The sequence below is a fragment of the Aythya ferina genome, assembly GCF_964211825.1.
Source record: "Aythya ferina genome assembly, chromosome: 23".
In the NCBI taxonomy this organism is placed as follows: Eukaryota; Metazoa; Chordata; class Aves; order Anseriformes; family Anatidae; genus Aythya; species Aythya ferina.
In genome coordinates, this window is record NC_140321.1 from 6,751,427 (window position 1) to 6,778,195 (window position 26,769).

The 26,769-nt window shown below is 63.0% G+C and overlaps 3 protein-coding genes across 5 annotated transcripts; 2 read left to right on the plus strand and 1 right to left on the minus strand.

Annotated features, from left to right (window-relative positions):
• The first annotated feature begins 1,081 nt into the window (after window positions 1–1,081).
• PLEKHH3 (pleckstrin homology, MyTH4 and FERM domain containing H3) lies at window positions 1,082–10,633 on the plus strand. Of its 3 annotated transcripts, none has more exons than XM_084496517.1 (13): window positions 1,082–1,303; window positions 4,236–4,291; window positions 4,918–5,006; window positions 5,185–5,379; window positions 5,486–5,643; window positions 5,726–5,849; window positions 6,062–6,359; window positions 6,463–6,670; window positions 6,861–6,997; window positions 7,133–7,253; window positions 7,397–7,849; window positions 7,925–8,116; window positions 8,257–10,633. In XM_084496517.1, exons 1-13 carry the CDS (start codon window positions 1,157–1,159, stop codon window positions 8,437–8,439), a joined length of 2,361 nt encoding a protein of 786 aa, XP_084352643.1. In that variant the 5' UTR covers window positions 1,082–1,156; the 3' UTR covers window positions 8,440–10,633. The 3 variants fall into 3 exon arrangements, with proteins under 3 accessions (XP_084352643.1, XP_084352644.1, XP_084352642.1); XM_084496518.1 differs by having other exon boundaries at window positions 6,861–6,988; XM_084496516.1 differs by having other exon boundaries at window positions 7,397–8,116.
• Window positions 10,067–17,576, minus strand: TUBG1 (tubulin gamma 1). The gene is made up of 11 exons (XM_084496519.1): window positions 17,444–17,576; window positions 16,869–16,981; window positions 16,184–16,351; window positions 15,903–15,971; window positions 14,883–14,962; window positions 14,145–14,271; window positions 13,414–13,500; window positions 13,034–13,183; window positions 11,636–11,788; window positions 11,167–11,328; window positions 10,067–10,758 (listed from the first exon to the last, which is right to left on the minus strand). The coding sequence occupies exons 1-11, from the start codon at window positions 17,490–17,492 to the stop codon at window positions 10,561–10,563; spliced, it is 1,356 nt and encodes a 451-aa protein (XP_084352645.1). The 5' UTR covers window positions 17,493–17,576; the 3' UTR covers window positions 10,067–10,560.
• A 113-nt stretch (window positions 17,577–17,689) lies between these two features.
• Window positions 17,690–26,658, plus strand: RETREG3 (reticulophagy regulator family member 3). The gene is made up of 9 exons (XM_084496520.1): window positions 17,690–17,950; window positions 18,985–19,091; window positions 20,660–20,690; window positions 21,823–21,949; window positions 22,630–22,714; window positions 23,162–23,299; window positions 23,793–23,872; window positions 24,078–24,210; window positions 24,827–26,658. Exons 1-9 carry the CDS (start codon window positions 17,772–17,774, stop codon window positions 25,258–25,260), a joined length of 1,314 nt encoding a protein of 437 aa, XP_084352646.1. The 5' UTR covers window positions 17,690–17,771; the 3' UTR covers window positions 25,261–26,658.
• Window positions 26,659–26,769: the final 111 nt, after the last annotated feature.

Below are 26,769 nucleotides of genomic sequence, written 5' to 3' on the forward strand. Positions count from 1 at the left end.
ATCCAGCCCAGACCCTTCGCCTACTTCTGGGCAGGAAATGCAATTACCGCTGACTCAGCACCGCACAGCCCCCATCCCCCCGCCACCCCCCAGCCTCCCCCCCCCCTCGCCAACCCGGTGCCAGATGGGGAGCACCTGGCCCTGCACGCAGCTCCCCATCTCCCTACCCAACCGTCGCCCTCGGGCTACCCCGATCCCACCTCTGCTGGCCCCACGGCCGTGCTACATCGCCCACGCTGGCCCCGTGTCCCCTGCGGCCCCCCGGCGGGCTCAGCTCCCTCCCTCCCTGCGTGGCCCCGTGGGGCTGGCGGTGCTGCGTGGGCGTCGAGCTGGCAGCCGGCGGCTCCTGGGCTCCTGCCTGCGCATCCCCAGTCCCAGCGGCTCCAGGGGAGCGGGGCTGGGGGGCTTAACCCCTTCGGGGGCTGCGGGAGCGGGGCTGGGGGATGTCACGGGGCCGAGGTGAGACCCCGGCACCGGTTCCTTCCATGGGTAGAGTGGCCAAGGCTGGCAGGAGCGCCCTGCCCTGCCTGACCGTGGCACCGAGGGGTGGCCAAGGCCACGCTGCTGCGGGTGGTGGCACCGTGCGCCCCGTGGGGCCCCGTTCCCAGCCCTGGCACACGACACCGGTGGTGCCAGGCCTCACCGGGAGGAGGACGGGGGCACACTGATGGGTGGGGGCTGCGCATGCCCTCGGTGCCGTGCAGCACCCCGATGCCACCACCGGTGACAGCCCCGGTGCACGGCACCGGGTGCCACCAGCCCGGCCACCACCTCCCTGGCACCGAGCACCACCGGTGCCCGGTACCGAAGTGCCGCTGCCCACACCGGGCGCACCGGGGCGGCCGGATCGCCCCGAATCCCCGACGTGCCCGGTTCCCCGCTGGAGGCGGGTGGGCACCCGGGGGTGGGGGGTGCCCGGTGCTGCCCCCCCAGCCCCGTTCGGCCGCGCGCCCCCGCCCGGTGGATGACGCAAACGGCGGCCCCGCCGCCCCGGGCGCGCTGGCTCCGCCCCGGGCCGTGCGCGGCGATTGGCGGGGGCCGGTGACGCGCCGGGGCCGGCCCGCCCGGGGCGGCGGCGGCGGCGGCGGGGCCGGTCCCGGTGGCGGCGGCCGGTGCTCGGCGCAGCGCGGGCGGCGGGGCCGGGCCCGGCGGGGCGATGCCGTTCCCCGGCGGGCTCTGGTGGCTGCTGTGCTGCCGGCAGGGCTTCACGCTGCTGCGGCGGGACTACGGCGACGCGGACCGGGAGGCGGACGGCGAGGCCGAGGAGGAGGCGTCCTTCGAGCTCCGAGCGCAGGGAGACCAGGTGGGTGCTACCGGCACCGGCACCGGGACCGGAGCCGCGGCTGGGCACGGCGCGGTGGGTGCCGCCGTGCGCCCCTCGTCCCGTCCGGGGCGCACGGCTCGGTTGGGCTCGGCTCGGCCCGCGGCTGTCCGGTACCGTGCTGGGCTGCGCTGCACCGGCCCCGCTCCCGGTGCACCGGCCGCTGCCTGCGGGCCCCGAGCGCGGCTCGCACGGGGCTCGGAGCCCGTCCCGGTGCGCGCCGTGCGGGGCCGGCACCGCGGTGCGCATGGGCTTGCCCGGTCCCGGGAGGCTTCGGAGAGCTCGGCCCGGCTCTCGGGGCACCGGGAGCGGATCCGGCCCTTCCCGGTAGCGACCGGCCGGCTCCGGTCTCCGCCGCCGCTTGCCCGGGCACGTCCCTACCGCGGTCGGGGCGCGCCGGGGCCCGCGGGCAGGGGTGCCCTTGGCGCGTCCCCGCACCGGCCGCTCCCCGGCCGCCGGGACCGGAGCCACCGGGGCTCGGCGGGGCTCCCGGGCAGCCGGAGGGGGGTGTCCCGGCCGCGGGGGGCGTGCGGGCTCCCGGTACCACCGCAGGTAGCTGCGGGGGGGGGCTCTGCGGTGCTCAGGGGGCCGGGCTCCTGCTGCTCCGCGGTGTGACCGGGGGGCTGCCCAGGGGCTGGGGCTGATCCTGGCACAGCCCGGGGGGCTGCGGACCCCCTGGGCTCATCCTGAGCCCCCCGTGTGCTGCCCCTGGCTGAGCTGGGGCACTGGGGGGAGGCTGGCCGGGGGTGTTGCCCCCCTATGAACAGGGCCTGGGGCACAGGGACGAGGGTGCCTGGCTGGTGTCCATGGGGCTGCGTCTGCAGGGTGGCAGAGGGGACGGGATCCCCTGGCCCAGGGGTCCGCCTGCCCTCCTTGGGAGCAGGCAGCCTGGCTGCTTTTCTATCCCTTTGGGGCCTGGCTCCGTGTTCCCGTTAGCTCAGGCTGTGTCTGGTCAGTTGGGGGGGGCACTGGGGGCTCCCGGAACCCCCGGTGCCCCCAGCCCCTGTTCCCAAGCGGGGCTGGCTCCTGGCCGCTTAGCCCAAGCGGTGCTGGTGCCCCCGGGTCCCTCGCTCGGTGCTGCGTGGGCCGTGGCGGCGGCTGCTGGCTCCCAGCCGTGGGGCTGCTGCTGGGGCCGCTCCTGGTGCCCTGCCAGCCCGGTGGGAGCCTGGGCACCCGCAGGGCTACGGGGCGCAGCCAAAACCGGGGCGCTGCTGCTCCTCAGGCAGGAGCAGCGGGGCCGGATCCCGGCTTGGAATCACCCCCGTGCCACCTCCGAGGGTCGGGTTGGTTTGGGGATCCCTGCGGGATGGGTTCCTCGGGGTTGCTCTGTGCAGACCTGCCGGTCCAGGCAGCGCTGCCGGGGCCGTTCCCGGCACGCTCCGCGCTGGGGAGCAGGGCCTGGATCTCCCCGCTCCGGCTGCTTCCTCTGCTCGGGGAAGCGGAGCAGCGCGGCGGAAGCCGGCGCTTCCCTCCTGCTGGGCTGCCTTGGGGACGGCTGATAGCGCGGGGGCGGCCGGGGAGCCACGGGGCTGAATCCCTGCCCTTAGGGGACGCGGGGCTGGCTGAGAGTTAAGCTCGCTGCAGCCCCTCTCCTGCCCCGCAGCACCGTTGGTTTGCAGCCTGGTTCCCCTACAGCCGGGCTGGAGACAGATCTGAGCCCCCCCCCACACTCCAAGCTCCCCCTTTGCAGCAGGGCCTGGCTGTGCTGGGATCCCCTTCCCCAGCAGTGCCAGGGGCTGGATTTGGGCCCACCGGGTGCCAGTGGTGTGGTGCCAAGGGCACGGGCCAGCAGCAGAAGCCGTTTTGGGCTTTCCCGTGTCCCACAGGCTGCGCTGGCTCCGGAGGTCCAGGCTGGCGTGGGCGGCCGTGACGCTGGTTCCCCGGGGAGCCCTTTGCCCGCCCCACGGCCGCGGGGTCCTCGGAAACCCTCGGCGCCAGCCGCCCCTTCCCGGGAGCGTGGGAGCAGCTGCCCTGGCCCTGCCGTGGCGGCTTCTCTCCTCTCCTGTTTATTTATAACCCTGAGAAGGAGCCGGCCACCGCCGTCTCCTCCTGCAGTCCACGGCCAAGAGGAGCTGGGCACCATCTCCATGCCTCGCAGCCGGGCAGGAGCGTGGGGAGCTCTCCCTGGCCGTGACCCCGGTGGTAGGACAGCCCCAGCAGGAGCTGGCCCCGTGCACGAGGCGCCGGCGCTGCATGACAGGTGCCCTTAATGCCACGGGTCAGCGGAGCCTGCTCCTGCCCCGGCGCGGCGATACCTGGAGCGGCTCCTGCTCCCCCTCTCCCTGCTGCTATTTTTAGCAGCCGTCTCTTTTTCTCGGCGTTTTTGGAGCGCCCTGACCTGGCTGCGGCTGCCCCCGTGGAGCTGCAGCTGGCGGGGAGCTCGCGTCTCTCCTGGGGTCGCATCCTGCCCGTGCCGCCGCATCCCTGCGCCCCGGCGCTGCTGCCTTGCCCTGCCCTGCCCGGTGCCTGCCCGTGCCTGGGCTCTGCCTCATGTCCCGGCACGTGTGCCAGGCTCGTCACGTGTGTGGCACCGCCAACGTCAGGCCGTGCCGCGCGAGGAGGAACCGGCCCCCGTAACCCGCTGCAGGGCCAGGGACTTCCCTGCTCAGCGTCCCACCGCCGCGGGCAGGAAGTCAGCGGCCCCATTACAATGGGACTTTGTGCCGTAAGCGTATTACTCAGCACTGACCTTGTGCAATTCTGCACGGTATTCAGCCTGCCGGGGTCAGCTGAGGATATGCGGCCAGCGCGCCCGGCGGCTGCCCCGAGGGGTGCCCCAGCTGCAGCCCCAGGTGCTCCCCAGGACGCGAGCCTGTCCCTCGGGGTCTGGAGCCGAGCGGTGATCGGGGGGAGGTGGTTTTGGGGAGTGCCAGGCGCTGGCTGTGGGGCTGAGACGTGTCTCCTTCCTCCCCAGGCGTCCCTGGAGGTGAGCCTGAGCCAGCCCACCCGCACCAGCAGCGGCTCGGAGCGGTGAGTGACCCCGTGCCGCCGGGCATCCCGTCGCGTCCCCCTCACGGTGCTGCAGGAGCTGTGCACCATCCTGCCCCGCTCGCCTGGCCGGGCACTTGGCAAGGACACGGGATGGTGGTGCTGGGACTGCCGGGCTCCGTCCCCGTATCTGCTGCGCCCTCGGGCTCATCCCCATCCCTTTGCCTCGGCCTCGCCGTGTCGGATGGCGCGGCTGCGGCAGGGTTTGCCAGTGGGGCCGTGCGTGGTCCCTGACCCCGGGAGGCTCTGCGGGGCCGTGTCCGTCCGTGGGGACCGTGTCCTGGGACGCCACATGCCCAGGGAGATGGGGTGCTGGGGGCACAGGGGCCTGCTCGCTCCCCGTCCTCCCAGTGCCGACACCGCTGCCAGCATTCCTTCCTGGTTGTTCATTTTCCGAATTCCTTGGCAGGGCCGCGACTGCAAACAGCTTATTTTTAGCCGGGGTCATCTGCACCCGATGGCTGTGCCGCGTTCCCACCGCGGGGTTGCGGGGTGTCCGGTGCCCCCCGGGGACGTCGCTCCCCGCTGCTGTGGCACCGTTGGCCCCCGCTTCTGGGGGCTTGGCGGGCTCCTGCGGGCGCCCGGGCTCAGCCCTGCGATGTCCCCAGGTCCCTGCTCGTGTCGGAGGAGATGCGCAGTCTCATTGTGGAGAAGGGGCCGGGGCCAGTGGAGGAGGACCCCGATGCTCTGGTGAAAGGTGGGAGCAGCGCTACAGGGTTTTTTTTACTGCCCTACCCCCGGGTTCACAGCTGGGGTTGGCAGGATTGTGCCCCGACGGGCTGGATGCCATCCGAGGGTGGCACAAGGCAGGGGACACGGGCATCCAGCGGGGTGGATGGGGCTGGTGGCGGGGGCTGAGGCTTTCTCCTTCCCAGGCTGGCTGCAGCGGGAGGTGCGGGGCGGCGTCAAGACCCCCTGGATCCGGCCTCGCAAGTACTGGTTCGTGCTGACCCCCGACTCCCTGGACTACTACAGCAGCAACGAGAAGGGAGCCAAGCGCCTGGGCTCCCTCGTGCTCACCAGCCTCTGCTCCGTGCTCTGGCCGGACAAGCAGACCTACAAGGAGACGGGTAGGGTGCCCAACGGGTGGGCGTCCCCTTGGCAGACCCTAGCGCCCCGTGTCACCCTCCGGCACCCGGGGAGGGGGCGGTGGGTGAGCTGTGTGTCCCCCCGCAGGCTACTGGAGCGTGACGGTGTTTGGGAGGAAGCACTGCTACCGCCTGTACAGCGAGCACCTCAACGAGGCCGTGCGCTGGGTGTGCGCGGTGCAGAAGGTCATCGACAGCAAGGCGCCCGTGCAGACGCCCACCCAGCTGCTCATGCGTGACGTCGAGGTGAGTCCGTGGCATCGGAGGGGGGGACACAGCAGGAACTCGGCCGGGCGGCCCCTCTGCAGCCGCTGCTGTCGCTTCGCAGGAGCACTGCGGCAGCCCCGAGGTCCTGGAGCAGATTTACCGCTGCAACCCCATCCTGCGCTACACCAGCAGCCCGCTCTACGCCCCCCTGCTGCCCTTCCCCTACGGCAGCCTGGACCAAAGCGGTGAGCGGGTGGGTGGGAGGGGGACCCCGGGGTGCCAAACTGTGCCGGTGCCGCGGGGAGGGCCGGGTGCTGAGCAGGAGTGGCAGGAGCTGGGCTGGGTCTGAACCGCTCCACGTCGTGGGCACGGTGCCCGGTTGCTGGGGGCGATTTGGAAAGCCCAAAATCGTGGCTGTTAACACCCCCTCTCCATCCCATCCCATCCCATCCCACAGCCCCAGGTCCCCGCAGCTACACCACGCTGCGCGACGAGGCCGTGAAGCTCTTCAACTCACTGCAGCAGCTGGAGTCGCAGCGGGACCCGGTGCCGCTGATCCAGGGCATCCTGCAGACCTGCCTGGACCTGCCGCCGCTGGTGGACGAGATTTACTGCCAGCTGGTGAAGCAGACCACGGAGCCGCCGGCGCCGGGCGGGCCGGGCGACTTGCACTACTGGCAGCTGCTCACCTGCATGAGCTGCACGTTCCTGCCCTCCCCGCCTGTCCTGCGCTTCCTGCGCTTCCACCTGGACAGGCGAGTGCCACGGAGCTCGCTGGGTTCCCACCGGGATTGGCGCGGGGTCCCCGGCACTGCTGTGACCCCCCCCCCTCCTCTTACCCCGGTGTCCCCCCCGCAGGACGGAGAGCCGCTTCCCCGCCTCGGAGATGGCCAAGTACGCCTCCTTCATCCGGGAGGCGCTGGGCAAGACGAGGGGCAGGGAGTGCGTGCCATCCCTGGAGGAGATCCTGGTGCTGATGCGGCGGCAGGAGATGGTCTGCACCGTGCACTGCCCCGGCGCCGCCGCCTGCAGCGTGGCCATCAGCTCCCACACCACGGCCGAGGAGGTGAGGGCCGAACCCGTGCCGTGCGCGGGGCCGGGGAGCGTCGGGCAGAGGGGACGGGGACGGGGAGGCAAGGTGGGGGACGCGGGGATGCCTGGCTTTGCCCGCCGTGACCTGTCTGTGTCCCTTTGCAGCCCTGAGCGCCGCGGCCAGGGACGCGCAGTCACCGTTGGTTGCCTTTGTCTCGCCCCAGGTGGCCCGGGAGCTGGTGTCGCGCCTGGGGCTGTCCCAGAGCCCCAACCTCTTTGCGCTCTACGAGCAGTCCCGGCTCCGGGAGCAGCCCGTGGGCAGCTCCACGCTGCTGGCCGACGTCCTCACCAGGTTTGAAAAGTAAATGTCCTGCTCTGCTGCCTACGGGGAGGGAGAAGGAAGGGGGGCAAACGGGTCCCGGGGACGAGGGGATGCTGCGGGGGGCTGCGCCCGCCTGCGTTGCCCGGCGCTGACGGCGCTGCTCTCTTGGTGCAGCCTGGCCGGGGAGGAGCGGGAGCAGGACGCGCCGTGCCGGCTCTGCTTCAAGCACTACGGCTTCCTGGACACGGACAACGTCCCGCGGGACAGCCTGGAGTTTGCCCTCCTCTTTGAGCAGGTGAGAGCCGTGCCGTGGTGCCACGGGTGGCCGTGCTGTGCCACGGTGCTACAGGCGGCCGTCCCGTGCCACGGTGCCACGGGTGGCTGTGCCCTGGTGGCCGTGCCGTGCCTGGGCACCCGTCTCACCCTGCCCTCCCTCAGGCTCACGAGATGGTGCTGCGGGGCTACGTGCCCACGTCGGAGGAGACGCTGCAGACGCTGGCGGCGCTGCGCCTGCAGAGCCTCAACAGCGACTTCTCCACCCACGCCCCCTTCCCGCGCCTGGAGGAGCTTTTCCCACCCCACGTCCTGCACGCCCGCCTGCCGGCCCCCCGCCCCGACCCCCCGCCCCCCAAATGCCGGGGGGCCCGGCTGCGCGCGGGGCTGCTGGCCGGGGGGCTGTGGGGGCACTCGCTGGCCAAGCAGCGCGCCGAGAGGGATCAGCGCCTGCGGGGTCGCCTGCGGGAGGAGGGGGCCAGCACCATGGCTGCCATCGTGGAGAAGTGGAAGCTGCTGCAGGGCATGGGCCGGCCCGAAGCCATGGCCGCCTACGTGGCGCTGGTGCGGGAGTGGCCCGGATTCGGCTCCACGCTCTTCGACGTCGACCTGCGCGCGGTGAGGCCCCGGCGCGGCGGCGAGGGGACGGGGAACGGGCGGGAGGGGGTGGCCCTGACGCCCCTCTCCACGCAGAGCCCGGTAGGAGCCGGTCCCCAGCGGCTGTGGCTGGGCATCGGGGCCAAGGCCGTGTCGCTGTACAAGCCGGGGGAGCCCGAGCCCTTGGACAGCTTCTGCTACGGTCGCATCTCCTCCTTCGGGGCCTCCGACAGCAGCACGTTCCGCCTGTCGGTGGAAGACCGGGACCTGCTCTTTGAGACCTCCCAGGTAAGGGACATCCCTCCGTCTGTCCCTCCGTCCTGCCGTCTGTCTGTCCGTCCATCCGTTGTCCCCCTCGGGGGGACTGTTGGGAACGTCCCCCTAGGGCGCAGCCCCCTCCGACCACCCGTCTCCCCTCCGCCCCGCAGGTGGACGAGATCGCCCAGCTCCTCACCACGTACCTCGCCTCCACGGCTGCCCACCGGCCACCCCAGGAGCCAGCCCCCGGCCCCCCACCCCTCGATCCGGACCCTGCCGCGCTTCCCCGGGGGCTCTGCCCCGTGGCCGGGCCCTGGCAGCGCCCACCGCCCACCGGCTCCTTCGGCAGCTAGCCCGGCGGCCACGGAGGAGGATGCTCCGGGTGGACGGCGCGGGGAGGGCGAGCGGCGGGGTCCGCGCCGACCCCCGGTGCCCCGCGCTCTCCCCGCTCCACCGTTGCCTTTCCGGTTATTTCCTTAATTTATTTCGAGACGCCCGCTCGCCCACGTCTCCCAGCACTTTCCCTGGAGGGGGCGGCGGGACCGCCGTGTCGCGGGTGCCCGGTGCTGGCTGCGCTCCTGCTTCCCCCGGCCGGTCCCCCCCCCAACGCCGCTGCCCCTCCAGGCTCGTCCCCTTCCCCTGTCCCCCTGGTGCCTTCGCCTCCAGCACTCGTGCTGCCCTTGGCGGCTCTGCCTCTGCCTCTGCTCCTTCCATCCCGGTGCCTTGGCCCGGGCGAGGAGGTGCTGGGCAGCGGCGCTGCCGTCCGTCCGTCCATCCGTCCGTCTGTCCGTCCGCTGCACCCACCCTTCCTGGAAAGCTGCGGGCGGCTTTTGGCCGAGCCGCCCCGGGGCCCGGCGCCCTCCTGCCGGGTGGCCCCGCGGTGGGGCTCGGGGTGCAAGGGGTGGCCGGCCCGGGGGGCGGCAGGGTGGGCTGGGCAGGTACGGCTGGGGCTCAGCCCCGTGGCATTGCCTCTGTAAAGTTTGTCGGTTCCAGTCTTTTGGGTTGTTTTTTTGTTGTTGTTGTTCTTTTTTTTGTTGTTGTTTTCGTTCATTTTTTGTTGTTTTCGTTGTCGTTTTTTTTTGTTTTTTAAATAAATGCACAAAAGGAAAGCGCAGCCCTCCTGCGTCCCCCAACCCGGCAGGCGCGGATGGGATCCCGTCCCCGTGGGGACAGCGGGGGCCCCATCCCGGGCGGCCCCCTGTTCCGCCGGGGAGAGGGTTCGGCACAGCGTGTCCTTGGGGGGGGGCAGGGAGCCGCCGTCCCTGCGGCCAACGCCGGGAGCCGGGCTCCTCGCTCTGCCCTTTGGCATTTCGTCAACAGCACGGCCAGCGCCGCGGCTCCGCTTCCAGCTCCCCCCGGCACCCGCTGGCACTGGCTGCCCCGGCTGGGGGGGAACCGTCCCCGCAGCGGGCGCCTCGGCGGGGCCGGTGCCAAAGAGGGCGTGGGAGCATCGGAGCTGCGAGGGCCGGCGAGTATTTTTAGCCCGCTGCTCCGTGCCACACGGTCAGAGGAAAAGGCTAATTCTCACCTTGGGCCGACGGGGTTTGGGTTGGGGCCAGCGCCGCCCCGCACCCAGGGCGCTCAGGACCACACGGCGATGCTGGACAGCCCCAAGCCCTTGCCCGATGCCACCCCGAGGTGCCACCCCCTCACCTTGGGGCTGGAACAGTGGGGAGCCCTTTTTTTTTGTGCACCCCGTGTCCTCCACGTGGCCTCGCCCCTGTGAAACATTAACGCGGGCACCCGCGTGCGGGACGGGAGGCGAAGGCAGGGCGGTGCCGGCGCCCGGTCAGCCGTGCCGCAGGTCCTTCCAGTATTTCTGGCTCTGCTGCAGCTGCCACCCGGCTCCCCGGCCCTGCCCGGCCACCCTGCACCATGCAGCAGGAGCCCCTTGGGTGCCGAGGCCGGCCGGTGAGGTGAGGTGAGTGCTGGATTCTGGGGGCTGTGTCTGCGAGCCACTTGGAAGCTGCTCGCTGCAGGTGGGGTCAGTGCAGGAACAGCCTTTATTAAAGCAAAATAACCTACAAAAATATAGATCCAGCCTGTGCCCCAGGCCTGATCTGGCGAAGGAGGAACAAGGCCCGTGCCCAGGGCAAGGGGACTGGCTCAGCCACACAGAGCCCTCAGCCCCAGGACCCAAATCTTTGGGCCAAGCCCACTCCCGGCCCCCGGTTTCGCTCTCGCCCTCCTCCGTGCGAGCGCGTGCTCCCAGGGGAAGAGCTTTCCCTACCAGCAGCTGCCCCAGTCCCGTCCTGGGCCCGTGGAGCAGAGGCTGTCCCCTGCCAAGGGTCTTGAGGGGCAGTGCAGCTCCGTGCTGAGCCGCTCCTGCGTGTGTGTGTGCAGCCACCGTGGCGATGCCAGCCGCGGCCGAGCAGCTCGGAGGGGTGCTAAAGGTGGGCACAGCAGAGCCGAGCCCCGCTGGCACGCGTGGGGGAGGCCGTGGGACCCTCCCGTTCCCCCCACACGCAGGGCCCTCACTGCTCCTGCGTGCCCCAGGAGATGTAGTCGGGGCGCGTGGCCGCGTGGTACTCGTCGATCAGCTGCTGCACGATCTCCCGGGAGTTGTCCAGCTCGTCGAAGTTGTCCTTGAAGATGTCCTCCTTGCGGAACTGCTCCAGGAAGGCCTCCCGCTTGCGCAGCTTGTCGTACTGCCGGCACGTCCGCTCAAACAGCTGGAGAAAGGCAGCAGCGAGGGGGTCAGGAGGGCCCCGGGTCCCCGGGGAGCCCGCGCGCAGAGACACCAGGACGGGGCCCTCAGCCTCCCCCGGCTGCTGCTCGACCAGCTCCTGCCCCCGGCCAATGCTCGCCCCCAGCTCCTGCTTCTGGGGCTGCTTTAGCCCAGGAAGAAAGGAATCGAGCTCCTGGGAGAGCAGCACCAGGGACGGGGACCTACAAGGGAGGGTGGGAGCCCAGGCTGGAGCTGAACCCCGCCGTGCTGCAGGAGGGAACTGGCCCCCACCCCGCACCTGCAGGCCCCGCTGGGGCTTTGGGGAAGGCAGAGAGGAGGAAAGGATGTGCCTGGAAGGGGAAAAGCTCAGCTCCGGGGGGCTGGTGCTGCCCGTGGTGCAGGGGGAACTCACCGAGGAGATGTTGGTGTGGTTTGCCATCATCAGCCCGCTGACGCGGTGTGCGGAGGGCAGGTAGGGGGACTTGCGGGACAGAGCCACCTGGATGCTGGCGGGCCCCCAGGGGATGAAGTTGGCCAGCTTTCGCTCCCGGATCCGCTGCAGGCTCTTGTGAACCTGGTGGGAGGAGAGCAGCAAGGGGGAGAAAAGCGCTGGGCAAAGCAGCCCCGGGAGCTGCTCCTCGCAGGATGCGTGACCTCAGAAGGGATTTCAGCAAACAGCGGGGACAAACGGCCCTCCTGGGAAGCCAGGGCCCACGCAGGAGCAACCTGGAGCCAGTTCTCAGGCTCGCTGAGGGATCCCCAGGCAGGAAGGTGGTGGCTGTGCCCTTCTCACACCACTCCCATGAGTGCCTGGAACAGCTGGGATGGTTTATCCCCGATGGTTTATCCCCGATGATGGTTTATCCCCGCTGGGAGCTCACCTGCGTGGGATCCACCTCCCCCTGGATGATGTTGAGGATGGCGATGTAGCAGTGGTTGGTCTGCCTGTCTCGCCCCGTGGACACCATCACGTTTTTCGGCTGCAGCAACCTCCTCATCACATCCAGAACCGTGGTTTTCCTCACGCTGGCCACCTGCAAAGGGCAGTCGGGGTCAGAGGCAGCGGGCGGGCTGCTCCCTCGCCCTCCCACTGCCCCGCACACGCACACAAGGAGCAGGGGGCAGCTGGAGGGGAGAAGCCCTCGCCCCGGGGGGATGGAGCCACGTGCAAAGCCGCATGCAGGGTGGGCAAATCCCAACGTCACACCGCAGGCACGGCCAGGCTGAGAGCTGGAGCAGCAGCCAAGGCTCCACCGAGGGAGCTGAGCTCCTCCAGCAGCACAGCAGGGGCCGAGGGGTGAAGCTCAGCCGAGCTCAGGGCGCCGGGGCCACGTTTTGTGTTGCTGCCATCAACCTGTCCTGCCCTGCTGCCACGACGAGGAGCAGGGCTGGAGGAGAGGACGGGGTCGTTCCCCACTGCAGCCCACACCCCATCGCTCTGCAGTGAGCCCGTGGGTGCTGTCAGCCTTTGCCTGCACAGCTGCAGCCCTCACGGGGGGTGCCAGCACCCAAAGGTGCGTGCCCGCGGCGAGGACAGCTCGGCGGTGTGGCAGCCCAGGCCCCCTCCGAGCTGCCGGCTGAACCCCTCCCCACACTCCTCCTCCCTGGGAGGACAGATCACACGCTCGATACCCTTTTCAGAGCCAGCAGTTTTTCAGATTTGCTTCTCTGAGTAACATCCTGAGGAAATGCACACAAGGAGAGGAGAACAGCAGCTGTTAGCCCCGAGCAGAACTGAGACGCGGCCAACGCAGGTGAGTGTCTCAAAACAAAACAGCCCCGGCCTCCCCTGTAGCCAGGGGGGCACGGGCTGGGGCCAAGCTGAAGGTGAGAGGCAGCATTTGATGCAGCCGAGGGGCAACCATCCCTTCGGGGTAGGGGCTGACACCTGGAGACCACGCTCAGCCTCGGCGTGACACCGACCACCGGCGGCCTGAGCTGGTGGCTCACTGCGGCGATGGGCCTGGCAGGCAGAGCTCGCTCTGATCGTTTCTAAGGCTGCCTTTTGCCAAATCAAACATTGTCGGCTCTCCCAAAGCTGCCACCGCCGACCTGAGGCGTGCAGGAGGCAGCCCAGCACACGCACAGCTGCGAGTGGCGTCACGCTCGGGCTGTGGTGCGAGGCGAGGTGGCTGCACGCGGCTTAGGACTGAGCATTTACAGCTCCCACCACGGCTCCGGGGCTGAGGGATGGCAGCAGGCGAGCGTGGCAGCTCCTGATGCCCTCGGGGAACGGGAGGAACCCCCAGCAGGCTGCTTTAGGGACCGGGCTGCCTTACCGACTGGTCCGTAGTGAGCGGCGTGTAGCCCGTCATCAGGAAGTGCAGGCGCGGGGTGGGGATGAGCGAGGCGATCAGCCCAATGAGGTCGTTGTTCATGTAGCCGGGGTACCTGAGCGTGGTGGTGCTGGCAGACATGATGGTGGAAACCTTTTTTGGGGGAGAGGAGCGGGTCACTGTGTGGCCAGGGAGCGCGTTCCAAGCGCAGCGGGGCCAAGGGAGGCCGGGGTGCCCCAGGAATCCGCCCCGAGGAAGGGCAGGGGGCTCTCGTTCCCGGCTCCAGGCTGCCCACGCTGAGCCCGGGGAGCTCAAACCCAATTAAAACCACCGGGAAAGCCCCGTGCCAGCTCCTCCGGAGGGAAGAGAAGAGCCCTTCTCACCAGCTGGTTGATCTGAGAGAAGGAGGGATTCTGAATGTGCAGCCGGTCTGTGGCGATGCGATTCAAGGCTGTGTTGTCTAGAACCACCTGCAGGAGGGGACAAAAAAAAAAAAAAAGAGAAAAAAGAAAAAAAAAAAGCTCCGTGAAGCTTAAGGGAGGCACCCAGAGGAAAAGGCAGCCCCGGCCACGTGTCTGAGGGCACCGGATCCCGCAGCCTGGCCCAGCGCAGGCCCCGAGCGCCGCAGCCCGGCCGAGCCCTCCCGCGGCAGGTGGCAGACACTGAAAACCACGGAGCTGACTCATTCGTGGAGCGTAACTGACACTGTCAATGGGAGCTCTTCCCTCCGCCTTGGCCACGCTCCCCAGCGCTCTCCCGAAGAGCACAGCCCCTGGGCCAGCACCTCACGGCAGCTTCAGCCTCGGCAGCTCCGCCGGAGCCTCCCCTGCCCTGCTCCCGGCGGAGATGAGCTGGGAGGGATGAGGTTGGGAGCTGAGGGAGGGTGAGGGCTGAAGGTGCTGCGTGGTTGGGGGCTGTGGGTGCTGGAAGCAACGCTGGAACGGAGCTGGAGTGGCAGGGTGCAGGGGAAGCACAGCCAGCCCCTCGCTGCCACGGGGAAAACCTGCTGGATCCCAGGGGCAGGGCAGGACGGCTCGGCAGGGGTCAGAGCGGAGTCCTCGTGCCCTGAAGCACCAAATTGGCCCGGTTGGAGGTGCTGGGGACCCCCCCTTACCACGCAGTCAGCGTTCTGAGTCAGCCTCTTCAGGGTCAGCAGGGAGTTGTATGGCTGCACCACCACGTCGCTCATCTCGTCCTGGTTCGGGAAAACCGAGTAGGTCTCCACCAGCTTCTTGGGATACCTGGGGAGAAAACCCAGCCCTCGGAAGGGTTAACAGGGCCAAGGCAGCACGCTCCCCTCCCACCAGCTCCCTTTGCAGTCTCCAGGGCTCAGGACAAGCAGTGAGTCACCGGCGCTGCGTGCCAGAGTCGGCTCCCAGGGAGGGAATTTGTCCCGGCAGTGCCTACCCCAGCAGCACGGGAGCAGGCTGCCAGACGGAGCTACAGGCGAGGCTGAGCCATCCGCAGGCTGATCCAGCAGCTGCCTGCCGGCCTTTTCAAGAGGCTGCAAGCTCCGACAGGCGGGGACGGCAGCTCCAAGCCCACAGTTAGAGCCTCCCACCCCTCCCCGGCGCACTCAGGGTGGCAGAAGGCAGCTGCCTGCTGAGAGGGGCCGAGGGAAGGCAGCGCTGGGACAGCTCGAGCCCAGCTCCGGAGCCTCTGTAGTCCCCAGGCGTATCAGGAGCCGTCCCTTCCCCGGGCTGTTTGCCAGGGATTGCACAAGCCAGTGTTTGGGTGGGGGCGGTGGCTGGGGCTCTGAGTCAGCTCTCTCCAGCTCTCAGCTCTGGCTGGGTGCCCGGGCATGGGCCAGGCTCTGCTGCGGTGCGGGAAGGGGCTGGGGCCGAGCACTCACCTGTCATTCAGCCTCTCCAGGAGGTAGGAGCCCAGCCCCGAGCCCGTCCCGCCGGCGATGGAGTGGCAAAGCACAAAGCCCTGCGAGGAAGCAGAAGGAGGCGCGGGTCAGCCCCGAGAGCAGGGCAGAGGGTGAGAACCTCCCCTGCGTGGCCAGGGCTGCAGAGAGGGAGCCGAAGGCAGGCAGAGCTCAGCCCTGGCTCCTCCAGATCGCATGTTCCTCATGCCACTTCTGCCAGGGGGGGAGGAATCTGCTTCTCTGCACACACCACGAGGTACGACCGCTGCTCGGGAGCCTCCTGGATTCCTCCCAGCCCAAACCAGACTTCAGGACAGCTCAGACGTCACCTTCAGCACCCAGGTGCTCGTATAAAATGGACGAGGACCTTCTCAGCCCTTTCCCTGGGCAAGCCTTCCAGGGTCTCTGAAGCCAAACTCCCTCTACCTAACTTCAGGGCAGCTCCCCCCGCCTTGCTGCAGGTCCCACAACCTGCTCTTGGAGCTGCCAGCTTGTTTTTCAAGCCGCATTTTCCCTCTCTCTGTTGCCATGTGACAGCCTGACACAAACACCAGCGAGCCGTGCCTGTCCCCACGCAGAAACTGGGTTTACACGACGGTAGCCAAGGTCCTGCCAGAGGCAGGCAGCAAAGCGGCCTGAAAGCTGTCTCCGAGCTCTTGGTGTCCCTGGTGCCCCTTCGATCCAGCTAGAGAGAGCACGGAGAGCCACGGGATGGGGGTGGGAAGGAAAAAGCATGATAATGAGAGAGAAAACTCCTCCTGCAGACTGCATCCTGTGGAAGCAGCACTGGGGGCAGAAAAATGCCCCACTGAGGTAAAATGATTTCTGGGGAAGCCTGGTCAATGTAGTAATGACAGAAAAGACCTCGCTTCCCCAGCTCCCCTCCCTCCTCACTGTCTGCTCAGCACCTCAGCAAGGGCTGAGCCTGACCTCGTAAAACATCAGCCTGGCTCTTAAAACACCAGGCAGGGCAACCGCAGCCAAAGTCCTCGATTTACTTACTTCCAAACTGTCGCTCCCATCAGCCTCTCTGTCTATTATGTCGAAGATATCTTCGTGGATTTTTTCTCCCTGCAAAAGAGACCGGAACGGGATGGGTTTATTCCCCGCCGAGTCTGACTGGCGAGGCGGTCCTGCAGTCCTGCACCCAGGGTGCCCCAGATCATCAGTCCTAAGTCCCTGCTGAGCCACGTGGTGCTCTGCAGGAGCTGCTGGCCTGATGTAAAGCCTCGTGCCTCAATGTCCGACCTGCGCTCGCACACGGGGGCACCAGAGCCTGATACCTGCGAGAAGCCACTGGCCCAGTTGTTCCCAGCTCCGCCGCCATGCTCGGACAGGTAGATGTTTTCTGGGTTGTAGAGGTTGGCGTAAGGGGAGTTGAGGATGGAGTGGATGACCCGGGGCTCCAGGTCCAGCAGCACGGCTCGCGGGATGTAGTGCTCGTCATCTGCCTTTAACGAGGAGCAGCGAGATCAGGACGCAGCCGCGGCTCAGTGCGGCTTCTGACTGCGGGGAAACTGCGACCGAGCGTGCCACCCCCTGGCCGCAGGAGAGCACAGCACAGCCCGCGTCTGACGGAGGAGAGGAGGGCGAGAAACTCGTTACGTCCGTACAGCACGGAGCCTCTCCACGTGCCTCACAGCGTCCCCTGAGCGCAGAGGGCTGGCTCTCCCCCAGCAGTTAGGTGCTGCCTCCCCACCACGTCCCCTGCAGCACCCGGAGCAGGGCCGGGAGGGCTGGCAGCGGGCGGGCAGCGGGAGCGGGGCTCAGGCTGCCGCTGGGGTTTGCACGGGGGCCGAGGCTGCGAGGCTGACCCCAACGGGGGGCTGCTGAGGAGAGAGCTGGAGCAGCCGGGACGGCTCTGGGGGCGTTCCTTGGGGCAAGGGGCAGCCCCCAGCACCCGTGGGTGCAGCCCCCAGCCCTGCAGCACCCATGGGTGCAGCCCCCGTGCCGTGCTCCCGCGGGTACCTGGTAGAAGAAGACGTCCTTGCGGTCGGTGCCCTCGGTGGCGAACTCCTCCACGATGCCCTCGGGGCTGATGCCGTGCTCGGCGCAGAGCTGCTTCCAGAACTCGAAGCCGACTGCGGGCAGAGGGGGGGGACGGGGTCAGCGGGGGGGGGGGGTGGATAGGGAGACCCCCTGCAGGCCCCGTCCCCTCACCAAGCCCCGCCCCCAGCCACCATCAGGCCCCGCCCCCTTCACCCCCAGTCCCTCTGTGGCCACGCCCTCTGCAGGCCCCGCCCCATCTCCAAAGCCCCGCCCCCCAGCAGGCCCCGCCCCCACCCCTGCAGCCCCACCCCCAGCAGGCCCCGCCCGCGACACCCTGAAGCCCCGCCCGCCATCAGGCCACGCCCCCTTCCCATACCACGCCCCCAAACACAGCCCCCGCCCCTCCTCAAGCCCCGCCCCCTCCCTAAGCCCCGCCCCCTCCCTCACAGCGGCCCGGCCCGGCCCGGCCCGGCCCAGCCCCGCCCGGGGCCCGCTCTCCCGCTCCTCCCCGCCCCGGCCCGGCCCCGCCGCCGCCCCCCCGCCCCTCCGCTCACTCTGGTTGCCGCACTGGCCCAGCTGCAGCGTGATGATCTCCCGCGGCATGGCGCCCGCCGCTGCGCTGCGCTCCCCTCCCGCCTCCCCGCCGCCGCCGCCGCCTCCTCCCGCCCGCCGCCCGCCGCCACGGGCACTGCGCCTGCGCGCCGCGCACTTCCGCCCCACCGCCCCCTCCCCTCCCGCGGCGCCCTGGCAACGCGCGTGCGCGTCGCCCGGCCGCCTCCACCGCGCCTGCGCCAAGATGGCGGCGCCCAGCGCGGCGCCGGCCCCTTCGCCCTGGCGGCCGCCATGTTGGCGGCGGCCGGATGTTGATGCCGTGAGGGAGCCATGGCGGCGCGGCCCGGCGGGGCCGGCGAGCGGCGGCGGCGGGTGGAGGAGCTGAGCGCGGCGCTGCGGGGCCGCCTGGGGCCCTACGAGCCGCTGCTGGGAGCCCTGCAGGCAGCGCTCGTGTGGGAGCGGCCGGGCCGCAGCGCCCTGTGGTGGGTGGCGGCGCACGGCCTCTTCTGGTGAGCGCCCCCCGGGGAGCGGAGGGGACGGGGACGGGGACGGGCAGGGCCGCACCGGGCTGAGGAGGCTTCAGGGGGGGAGGGTCCGGGCCCTGCTGGGCACTGACGGGACCGGGAGAGCCTGGGGGGGGGGAGCTGAGGTGATTTGGTGCCTGTGGGGCCTGGCACCGAGCCCTGGGGGGGATGGGGTGGGGGGGCAGGGCCCCGAAACCCCGGGCAGGGCCCCCAAAACCCCGGGCAGGGCCCCAAAACCCTGTGTAGAGCCCCCAAAACCTCGGGAATTGCCCCCGAACCCGGGGCAGGGCCCCAAAACCCCGGACATTGCCCCCCAAACCACGGGTAGGGTCCCAAAATCCCGTGCAGGGCCCACAAAATCCCGGGCAGGGCCCCCGAACCCCGGCCATTGCCCCCAAAACCCTGGGCAGGGCCACAAAACCCTGTGTAGAGACCCCAAAACCTCTGGAATTGCCCCCAAAACCCCCAGCAGAGCCCCTCGGTGCTGTAGGGGTTTTGCTCTGTGCCCCCCGTTCCTGCCCCTCGCAGGGTTTGCTGAGCGCTGCCTTCTCCTCAGAGCCCTTCCCAGTCACGCTTTGGGGTTTGGGCTGCGGGCCGAGCTGCTGGGCGAGCAGTTTGGCTTGGTGACCTGTTGCTGCGTCCAACAAGCGCTGGAAGCGCTGAGCTCTGCTTTAGCTTTGTCCCTCTCGTAACAGCACCAAACCAGGCAGCAGGAACTGAGCTGGTGGGTGAACAGCAGGGGAAGGGCAGGAGGTTCTGCTCGCCTCTGGCCGGTGAGCTGTAAACGAGGGTGGTTGTGCTAGAAATGACACAAACAGATACTATAAAACCTTCTCAAGGCGGCTGCGAGATAAGCTCCTGGCCCAGGCAGTGCAGGCAGGCTGAATGCTGACTGATTACTGCTTGCTTTCTGTTCTTTTGCTGTAGCTGTAACCAAGTTTTGAGGGTGGTTTGTGCCTCCTTTCGTCTGTGTCAGGCAGATCGTGCTGGTTATTTATCTGTTTGTTTCCTCCCTGTAGGTTCTTTGCTCTGACTTCTCTTCGATTGGTGTTCCTGGTTGCGTTTACTCTTATTGTAGTAGTTTGTATAGATAAGTGGAAGAACAAAATCTGGCCTGAAATTGGAGGTAAGTTGCAACGTTTAAGTTAATATCAGAACGTTAAGTACTGTTTTTAGATCTAGAGTGTGCAGCGTTTGGAGTTAAAGAGGTAAAAACCAGGGCTTTTTTCTGGTGTGAATCCAGAAGCAGGCAAGAATGCTGTAGGCACGTTCTTCCTGGAGTTGCTCTGGGAAGCCCTAACCTGTGTAAATAATAAGAGGTTTTTCTGCCAGTGTCTCGTAACCTTCTGAGTTTCCCTTCCATTCTGCTTTGTAGAGACTTGAGATCTTTTAACACATCATGAAGTAGCCTGCTTGTTTGTGATGCTTCTGCTTGTGGGATGTCACCCCAGGCTCTTGTTTGCTCGTCAGGTGTGGTTTTATGGCGTGCTGGAATATTCACCAGTTGGGGCTTTTGTCATCTCTGTGTAATTTTTGTGAAGCACAAATTATCCTTGAGTTACAAGGAAATGATCTCTGCAACCTGTGTTGTACAGAATAATCTGCTAAGAGAAGAACTCTAGAATAAAGAGAGCATTTCACTAAATGGTAATGTTTGAAACAGCTGGTGTGTGTGAGTTAGGGCAGATTTTGAAGCAGTGATTCATCTTCTAAGCATTCAGTACAGGAGCAAGAAATTAAAATTTCAAAAATCCAATATAAAAGCAAGCGTTTATGGAATACGTCTGGATTTCTCCTCGGATTCGGTAATAAATCAGCTTCAAGGTTTAAGACTGGGATGAGTCCCAGCCTTGCCTACAAAGTAGAGAATTCATTAAAAGGAGAGGCATCTTAACGGCTGTTAATTAAATTAGTCTTAAGCTTTCAGGGAACAAAGCAGCTCTTTTTCTCATTTGTAATATTAGTGTGCTCATGAATAATACCAATCCGAGCAGGATTTTGTTGCTTTTGCACGGTCAGATGACCTTTGAAGCAGTGCATGTGGTTTCCATGCTCCCAGAGAGAGCTCTGTAACTAATGAGCAGGTTCTGCCCCAGCTTTTGTGCCTCAGCCTGTGTTCTGGGTAGTTCTTTGGAAGACATTAAAGCTTCACTCGGTTCCTGCCATCAGCTTTCTGCAGGCTTTATAACCAAAGTGTTCTTACTGGTGAGGGAAGTGGGGAGAGTTACCTGCCCGGCTCCTGCATAACCTTGATTTAAACTCGTCAGGAGAACTGACACATCCCTGGCTCACTTTTCAAGTCCTGGTCTGGGTGAAAAAATATCAAAAGGCGTAAATCCGATGGCTCCGAATAAGCAAACTGTTTGTCCTTCACCTTCTGGGTGTGTGCAGGGGAAGGGAGGGAGATAAAAGTGGAACTTTTTTTTTTTGCAAATACCTCTTACTGCAACCAGAGCAGCCTTCCAGATGCTGTCCAACCAGTGTGAGGAGCAGCAAGGAGGCTCTCTTGCAGTCTTGTACCGTCACTGTACAAATTCAGAATGCGTTACGGAGTGATGCGTCTCTGGTTCTTAACAGTTAATGTCTTTTCCAGGCACCTCCCAACTCATTAAAGCTTTACTTAAATCCCAAGAGCTAAGCATTCTTATGGCAAATTCCTTGCAACTAATGTCGTGTCTGTTCTTAATATTTTAGTGGCAAGACCTGGCGACTTAGACAATGAGAGGTAGGAAACTAATTGAATCCTCTGCTCTTTGGTGCTTTGCTGTGATCCCGTGTAATTGGTACCTGCACGTGCTTGGAATGTTGGCTTCTCAGAGAGGAAGGAAGGGGAGCAGGGAGCTGCTTAATGCAGTGAGGATGGAGCCCTCCGTCGTGCTGCTGTGACAAGTTTTTGGCTTGCCCAAGCCATTATATTATATTTAATCTCTGCCTTCAGATTGCCCGGCAGTTGATGCTTGCTTGAGTGTTGTAAAACTTCCACCGCCACTTCCACTTGCACCCCCGGGTTGGAGGTGCTGCCTGAAAACCAATTCCTTTTGTGTGGGTCTCCAGTAGTAGGAAAACAACCGGGGTTTTTGTTAGAAAGAAAAATCTTCTGAGACTAGATCTGGAACGTTTAAAGAGGCATTTCCCAGAAGCTGTTCCTGCATAGTTCTGACCTGACTGCAGCTTTAATAACAGTGGGTTGAGAAATGTTTGGGTGTTGCCTTCCTAATAACACCTTCCTCTCTCTGGGCACACCTTTCTGCCTGCTTGTGCTGCCTGGCCACGCTTGGATGCTCAGCTCTTGATTAAATCACTTGAGCTGTTGCCAGAGAAGTTTGTTTGTTTACTGCAAGAGGCCCAAATACAAAAGGAATTGCTGTTCCTAAGCTTCAGGTTCCTGTGACTAGCAGTTAAGAAGCACTAATAGAACCTGCCAAAGATAATACCTCCAAAGTAACAGAATCTATTAAGTAATAAGGTACAAGGCTGCCTGGAAGCCTCATGCTGAAGTTTTGGGGGTTGCTGTTGACCAAATCGATGCAGAGAAAGCAAATGGCTTCACTTGATTTGCTTCTGCCGTGCCCCTTCCCTTCCATGGAAACTTTAATCTGAGACAGCAGGCTGAGTGACTCACATCACTGCTCCTTAGCTGCTGTGGGAGAACGGAGACGCCTGCAGAAGGGGATGCAGAGCGCTGCTCTTGGCAAGGCGCTGCTCTGAGAGGCAGGCTGAGGCTCCTCTCGAGAGCTGAGCAGCTGGGTGAGAGGAGAAAGTGGTGTGGTGACAAGCGCTTGTCACAAGGGATGTCTGCACTGAATCCCATGCGGTAATTAATGTCTGTTGCTGATTTTTTTTTCCATTCACTGCAGCTGGGGATATGTCCACCCTCGGCTGCTCGGGGTGCCCGAACTTTGTCACCATTTGGCTGAAGGATGGGTGACCTGGACCAACTTCTTCAATAATCTCTTCGTTTTCAAGAGGCAAAGCCCTGGCAAGGTGAGAATGTGCAGGCGTTAGCAGATGGCGTAGTTGTCCAGCCTCTGCTGGTATCCTTTTGTGATGGCATCCAGCGCTGGCTGAACGCGTTCCAAACAGGGGAGGTTACCATGGGAAGTCTCCCAGCTTGGCATGGCTGTGAAGCGGTGCAGAGGAATAGAAAGCACAGGCAGAATAATCATGTGGAGGAGGGAGGAGAAAACAAGCGTTGGCACGTTGATTGCATTAGTGAGGTGGCAATAGAGCTGCTCCTTCTGTAGCTTTCTAGTTTTTTAAGTGTCTGTCAAATGCATCACCGCCAGTGGATTTTAGCAGGCAGAGAAAGTGTCAATTTTTTGTGTTGCTCTTGTTTTTGAGGCTTACGCAAAGAGGAACCTGTAACTGCATTTGTGTTCTTCACTGTGAAAGAGTTCTCTCTCTTTCAGTCTCTTCCTCGCTTTTAGCATACCTGCTTTGGGAAGCTCCCTATAATCCGAAGCAAGAAACTTTGCTGTGCTGCCTGTGGCTGTGAAGGCAGACACTTCCTGAATCTGTTCTAGTCCTGGAATGGGGTAGCGCTAGGAAGGCTTGGCTGCTGTTAAATTACAACTTTAGCTAGAATTCTGCAGGGAGCAAGATGGTCAAGAAGTGAGTGATTCCATTGCTTAACCCTGGAAACTCACCGTCTCCCATGTCTTCAGTTTTGCCTTCTAGTCTGTGGAGTTTTTACTTTCCTGGCTGTTCTGGGCCGGTATATCCCTGGACTCCTGCTCTCATACTTGCTGTGTAAGTAGAAGATCCCTATGCCAAATACAGACTTGAAAATGAAAAAGGGATAGAAACGAGTAGGATCTGATTGTCTGAGGAGTCAGGCTCTGCTCCAAAGAGAGCAGCAACCGTTCCTGCTCCAAAGGAAGGGTCCTGTTAATGGCTTTAAAATTTAAAGTAATGTGTTCTGCCTAGAATGTGGTGGTTCCTTTCCAGGGCTCTAAGGTCTCTGGTGCGGACACAACCTGTCTGAGTGGTTAGTAACGACAGATCTGAGCACTGAAAGGTCGGCCTCTCCGTTTTGTTACCTTGGCAGAGGTGATTGCACCAACTCTAAAGCAGCATCACCTTCAGTACCCAGATCTTGCATTCTGGATGTGTGTGACGCTGCATCACAACACGGGCAAGGTGTTTGCCAGGTAGCACACCGTGCAAACTTCTCATCAGCCTTCCCTCTTCCCTCAGTGCTCTTCGTCCTGCTGTGGCCCCTGGCTGTCTACCACAGGCTGGGGCACCGCATGTACCTGAAGCTGGAGCCAGCTCTGCAGCGGCTGGATTTCAGTGTCCGAGGCTACATGATATCAAAGCAGCGGGAGAAGCAGCGTAAGTTTCTAGAGGGTGTTTCTGGCCCTTCAGACACTGATACTTCGTACCTGAACCCATCTGTAAACCAAGCCTCTGGTCGTGGAGTGGGATAGCCCTGCACGTCTCGCGTGGCAATCACTCCAGTTCCCTTGGCAAATACTTGCAAGTACTTTGGGGACGAAGCGAGGCAGCTCTGCCTCCACAGGAGTCTGCCAGTGAGTGCGTGGTGTGAGCTCTTCATGGTGCTGAGCTGCGTCAGTTCTCAGCTGTCAGAGCCGTGTGTTCTGGGCTGCAGTTGTACCGAGTCCTTCGTCTTTTCAGTGCGAGGTTGCTGCTAAGCATGTTCATCTCAGCAAAAGATCTGCAGCAGCCCAAGTCAGAAATGATCCCATTGCTCTGTTGAGGAACCAAATATGCTGTGTTATGTCCAAACCTGCCAATTATTTTTTTTTCTTGGTGTAAGATCTCTGTCCTAACAGCAATAATAAGCTTTGACTCTGGTTTCTGACAGTGCGTCACCGATCCCTTAATCAGGAGGGCACGGATGATGGGAGTGACAGTGAAGAGGAGCTTGCTGCTTTCTGTCCCAAGGTAGTGAACTGTACATGAACGTACTGGGTACTCTGGGTGTCCAGAACTGCTTGTACCAGCTCCTAGGATAGGCAGTAACACGTGAAACGAGCCTCAGATACCAGCCTGCCATGAGGACTGGGTTTAACTGGCAGCCACTGGATGATGGCAGAGGAATTAGCTTTCCAGTATTTAATATTTTTCTAATATATCTCCTGTTTCAAAGCTGGATGACTCCGTGGTTGCCAAGGAACTAACCATCTCTGACTCGGAGCATTCAGATGCTGAGGTTTCCTACACTGAGAACGGGATGTTTAACCTCTCAAGGGGCCAGACTCCATTGACAGAGGGATCAGAAGGTGAGAGGAAACTGGCAGCTCCTCAGAGGTGTGGAATGATGAGCAGGCACCGGTGCGACAGGTTGGAGGGAGGCCGTGCGTTCCCTTCTGTCCCTGAGGTCTGGCTGTTTGATGTCTGTTGCTGGCCAAGACGAGATGAAACTACCTGTTTTTTCAGCGCAGAGCTTCCTTCTTAATTCCTGTGGTGCTTTGGTAGAGCAATTTCAGCTGCTCTTCAAAGGCAGATCCAGCTCTGCCAGTCTTTGACCGCAGGGATGTGTGTTGCAGCACAGCCTCTGTCACCGTGACCGGCCTGTCCCTCTGGTCATGTCATTATAGTGTAGGCACAACCAGCTCGTCCTGTCCAAGACCCTTCTGTACCCTCTGCTTATCTGCTGACTGAGCGAGAGGGTAGTTTCCTCTTGTTCAGCACCTGCATTCCTTGAGAGTGAGCTGGGAGGTAAGCAGGCACCCAGAATAGCTATGTGAGGGGGAGATTAAAGACAGCGTGATGCGGAGGTGATAGGAGACCGTCTGTCTTGGTGAGGTAATGGCCCAGATTTTGAGTGCTGTGCTGTTCTTGCCTTCAGGGTGTTTGGCATGTGCTGCGTATTTAAAATACTCTCTCCTCTTCTAGACCTGGATGGTCACAGTGACCCGGAAGAATCTTTTGCCAGGGATCTCCCTGACTTCCCTTCCATCAACCCAGAAGTGACTGGCCTAGATGATGAAGATGACACCAGCATTGGGATCCCAAGTCTGGCTTACCGCCCGCAAGGAACGGAAGAGTTGCACTTCCCTTATTACCAGGAAGAAGCCGGCGCGCTGCCATCTGTACAGAATCTCACTAACAACATAGCTGGGTTTGTCACCAGGGGGATGATCCAGCTTGCACTGTCGGGAGCCGCTCAGCCGGGCTCTTCGCACAGCGACAATCCCCAGAGAGGTGCAAAGACTTACCTCAGAACGGCCAGCTCGGACTTGGACACTGACGCGGAAGGGGATGACTTTGAACTGCTGGATCAGTCTGAGCTGAACCAGCTGGATCCTGCTGGCTCACGGGGCCAGTAGGCAATCACATCACCTCCTTTCTGGTTTTCTGACGTGCGTCGTGGAGGGGAATCCTGGAAGGAAGAAGCATTGCACAGTTATCTAGATTGTCTCCCGTGTGAGTACGAGTGATATGACAACCAGTCCTGGCTGGGAGCACCGCTGTGAGCCGTGACTCTGTAGCCTCGCTTGGATTTTAAAATAAACCACCCTGGTAATTCGTAGGGAAAAGGTGTTGATGTGATGGCTCCACAATCACCCATGCGTTGCCCTGCATTGTCTGCCAGGATGCTGCTTGCTCCAAATTTCCTCACCTAAGACAATAAATCTGGTGTCTGCAGCCAAGAGACCACAAATCAGACTGAATTAGCGTCACTGAGAACAATCTGGAAGCCGACCTTCCGGGGCTGATACACAACAAGGTGAATGGGACTGGTTTCCCCTCAGACTTAGTGTCTAGGACTTAATGCTGTTCTGTCTTTAAGACAACCCTTTCCTGCTCCTCAAATGTGCACAGAAATCCCGATTCTTCTCTCCCAGCAATATCCAGCTCTGGGTAGAAACGAACACCTTGCTCCCCTTGTGGACGTGGTGGTGTACGGCCACAACTGTTTGTACTTGTAATGACCACTCATCTCCAGCTCAAGCTTTCTAGTGATGCTATTTTGTAAGAGACATAATGGCAATAAGACATCTACTGTGATGACTAGAGTCCTGCAAAGAACATCGACGTGTGGCAGCTGTTCTTGTGTTGCTTTCTTAAAATACCGGACTAACAATTTACTAAAACCCCCCTGTGTTATCCCCAAACACATCCGGCATGGACAGTAGCAATACTACATTTCCCCTGACACTGCCTCTTAGGGAACAACTAGGGAGAGGTTTTCTGGAGGAGGGAAGAAGCGGAGCTGGCCTGCTCAGCCACTTTTGTTCTGGGCCTCTTTCACAGCTTTGTATAGCTTAGAACCTGCCAGTAGGAATCGAACAGAGGACGCCAGCTCCAACCGCAAGGGACTGAAGAGCTTTTACCTGCTGTGGGCACTTAAACAAACCAGCAACCCATAGGGGAGAGACGTGTAAGCTGGATGGCCTGAGCCTTCCAGCCCTTTCCGAGTCACTGAGCTTTCCCATTGCTTTTTCTAAGCCATAAAAACTGATACAGATCACATTTGTGCAGCAAACAACTTACCTCTTCAGGGAAACTCCCGTGTATGTGCTTCTTTTTGTCTAAATCTGCTTGCCTGAAAGTGTTGGCCGTACAGATGCTTAGACTGTCTTGAATTAAGGAGGCATGGGTAAGGTGGGGGCTTTATTAATTTTATACTAGCCTAAATCTTTGGTTTGGCCTTGCAAGGACAAGCTGTCACCTGATAAAATGTCAGCCTACTTTGGGATCTGAAGTAAAGAGCCTGTCACAAACCTCTAGGATTGCCGGGTGATACCAAACGACCGAGTCTGTGTATTACACGTGCACTCAACAGTTTAAAATCCAGTTCTTGTTTCATCTTGGAATCAATCCCCAGAGCTCCC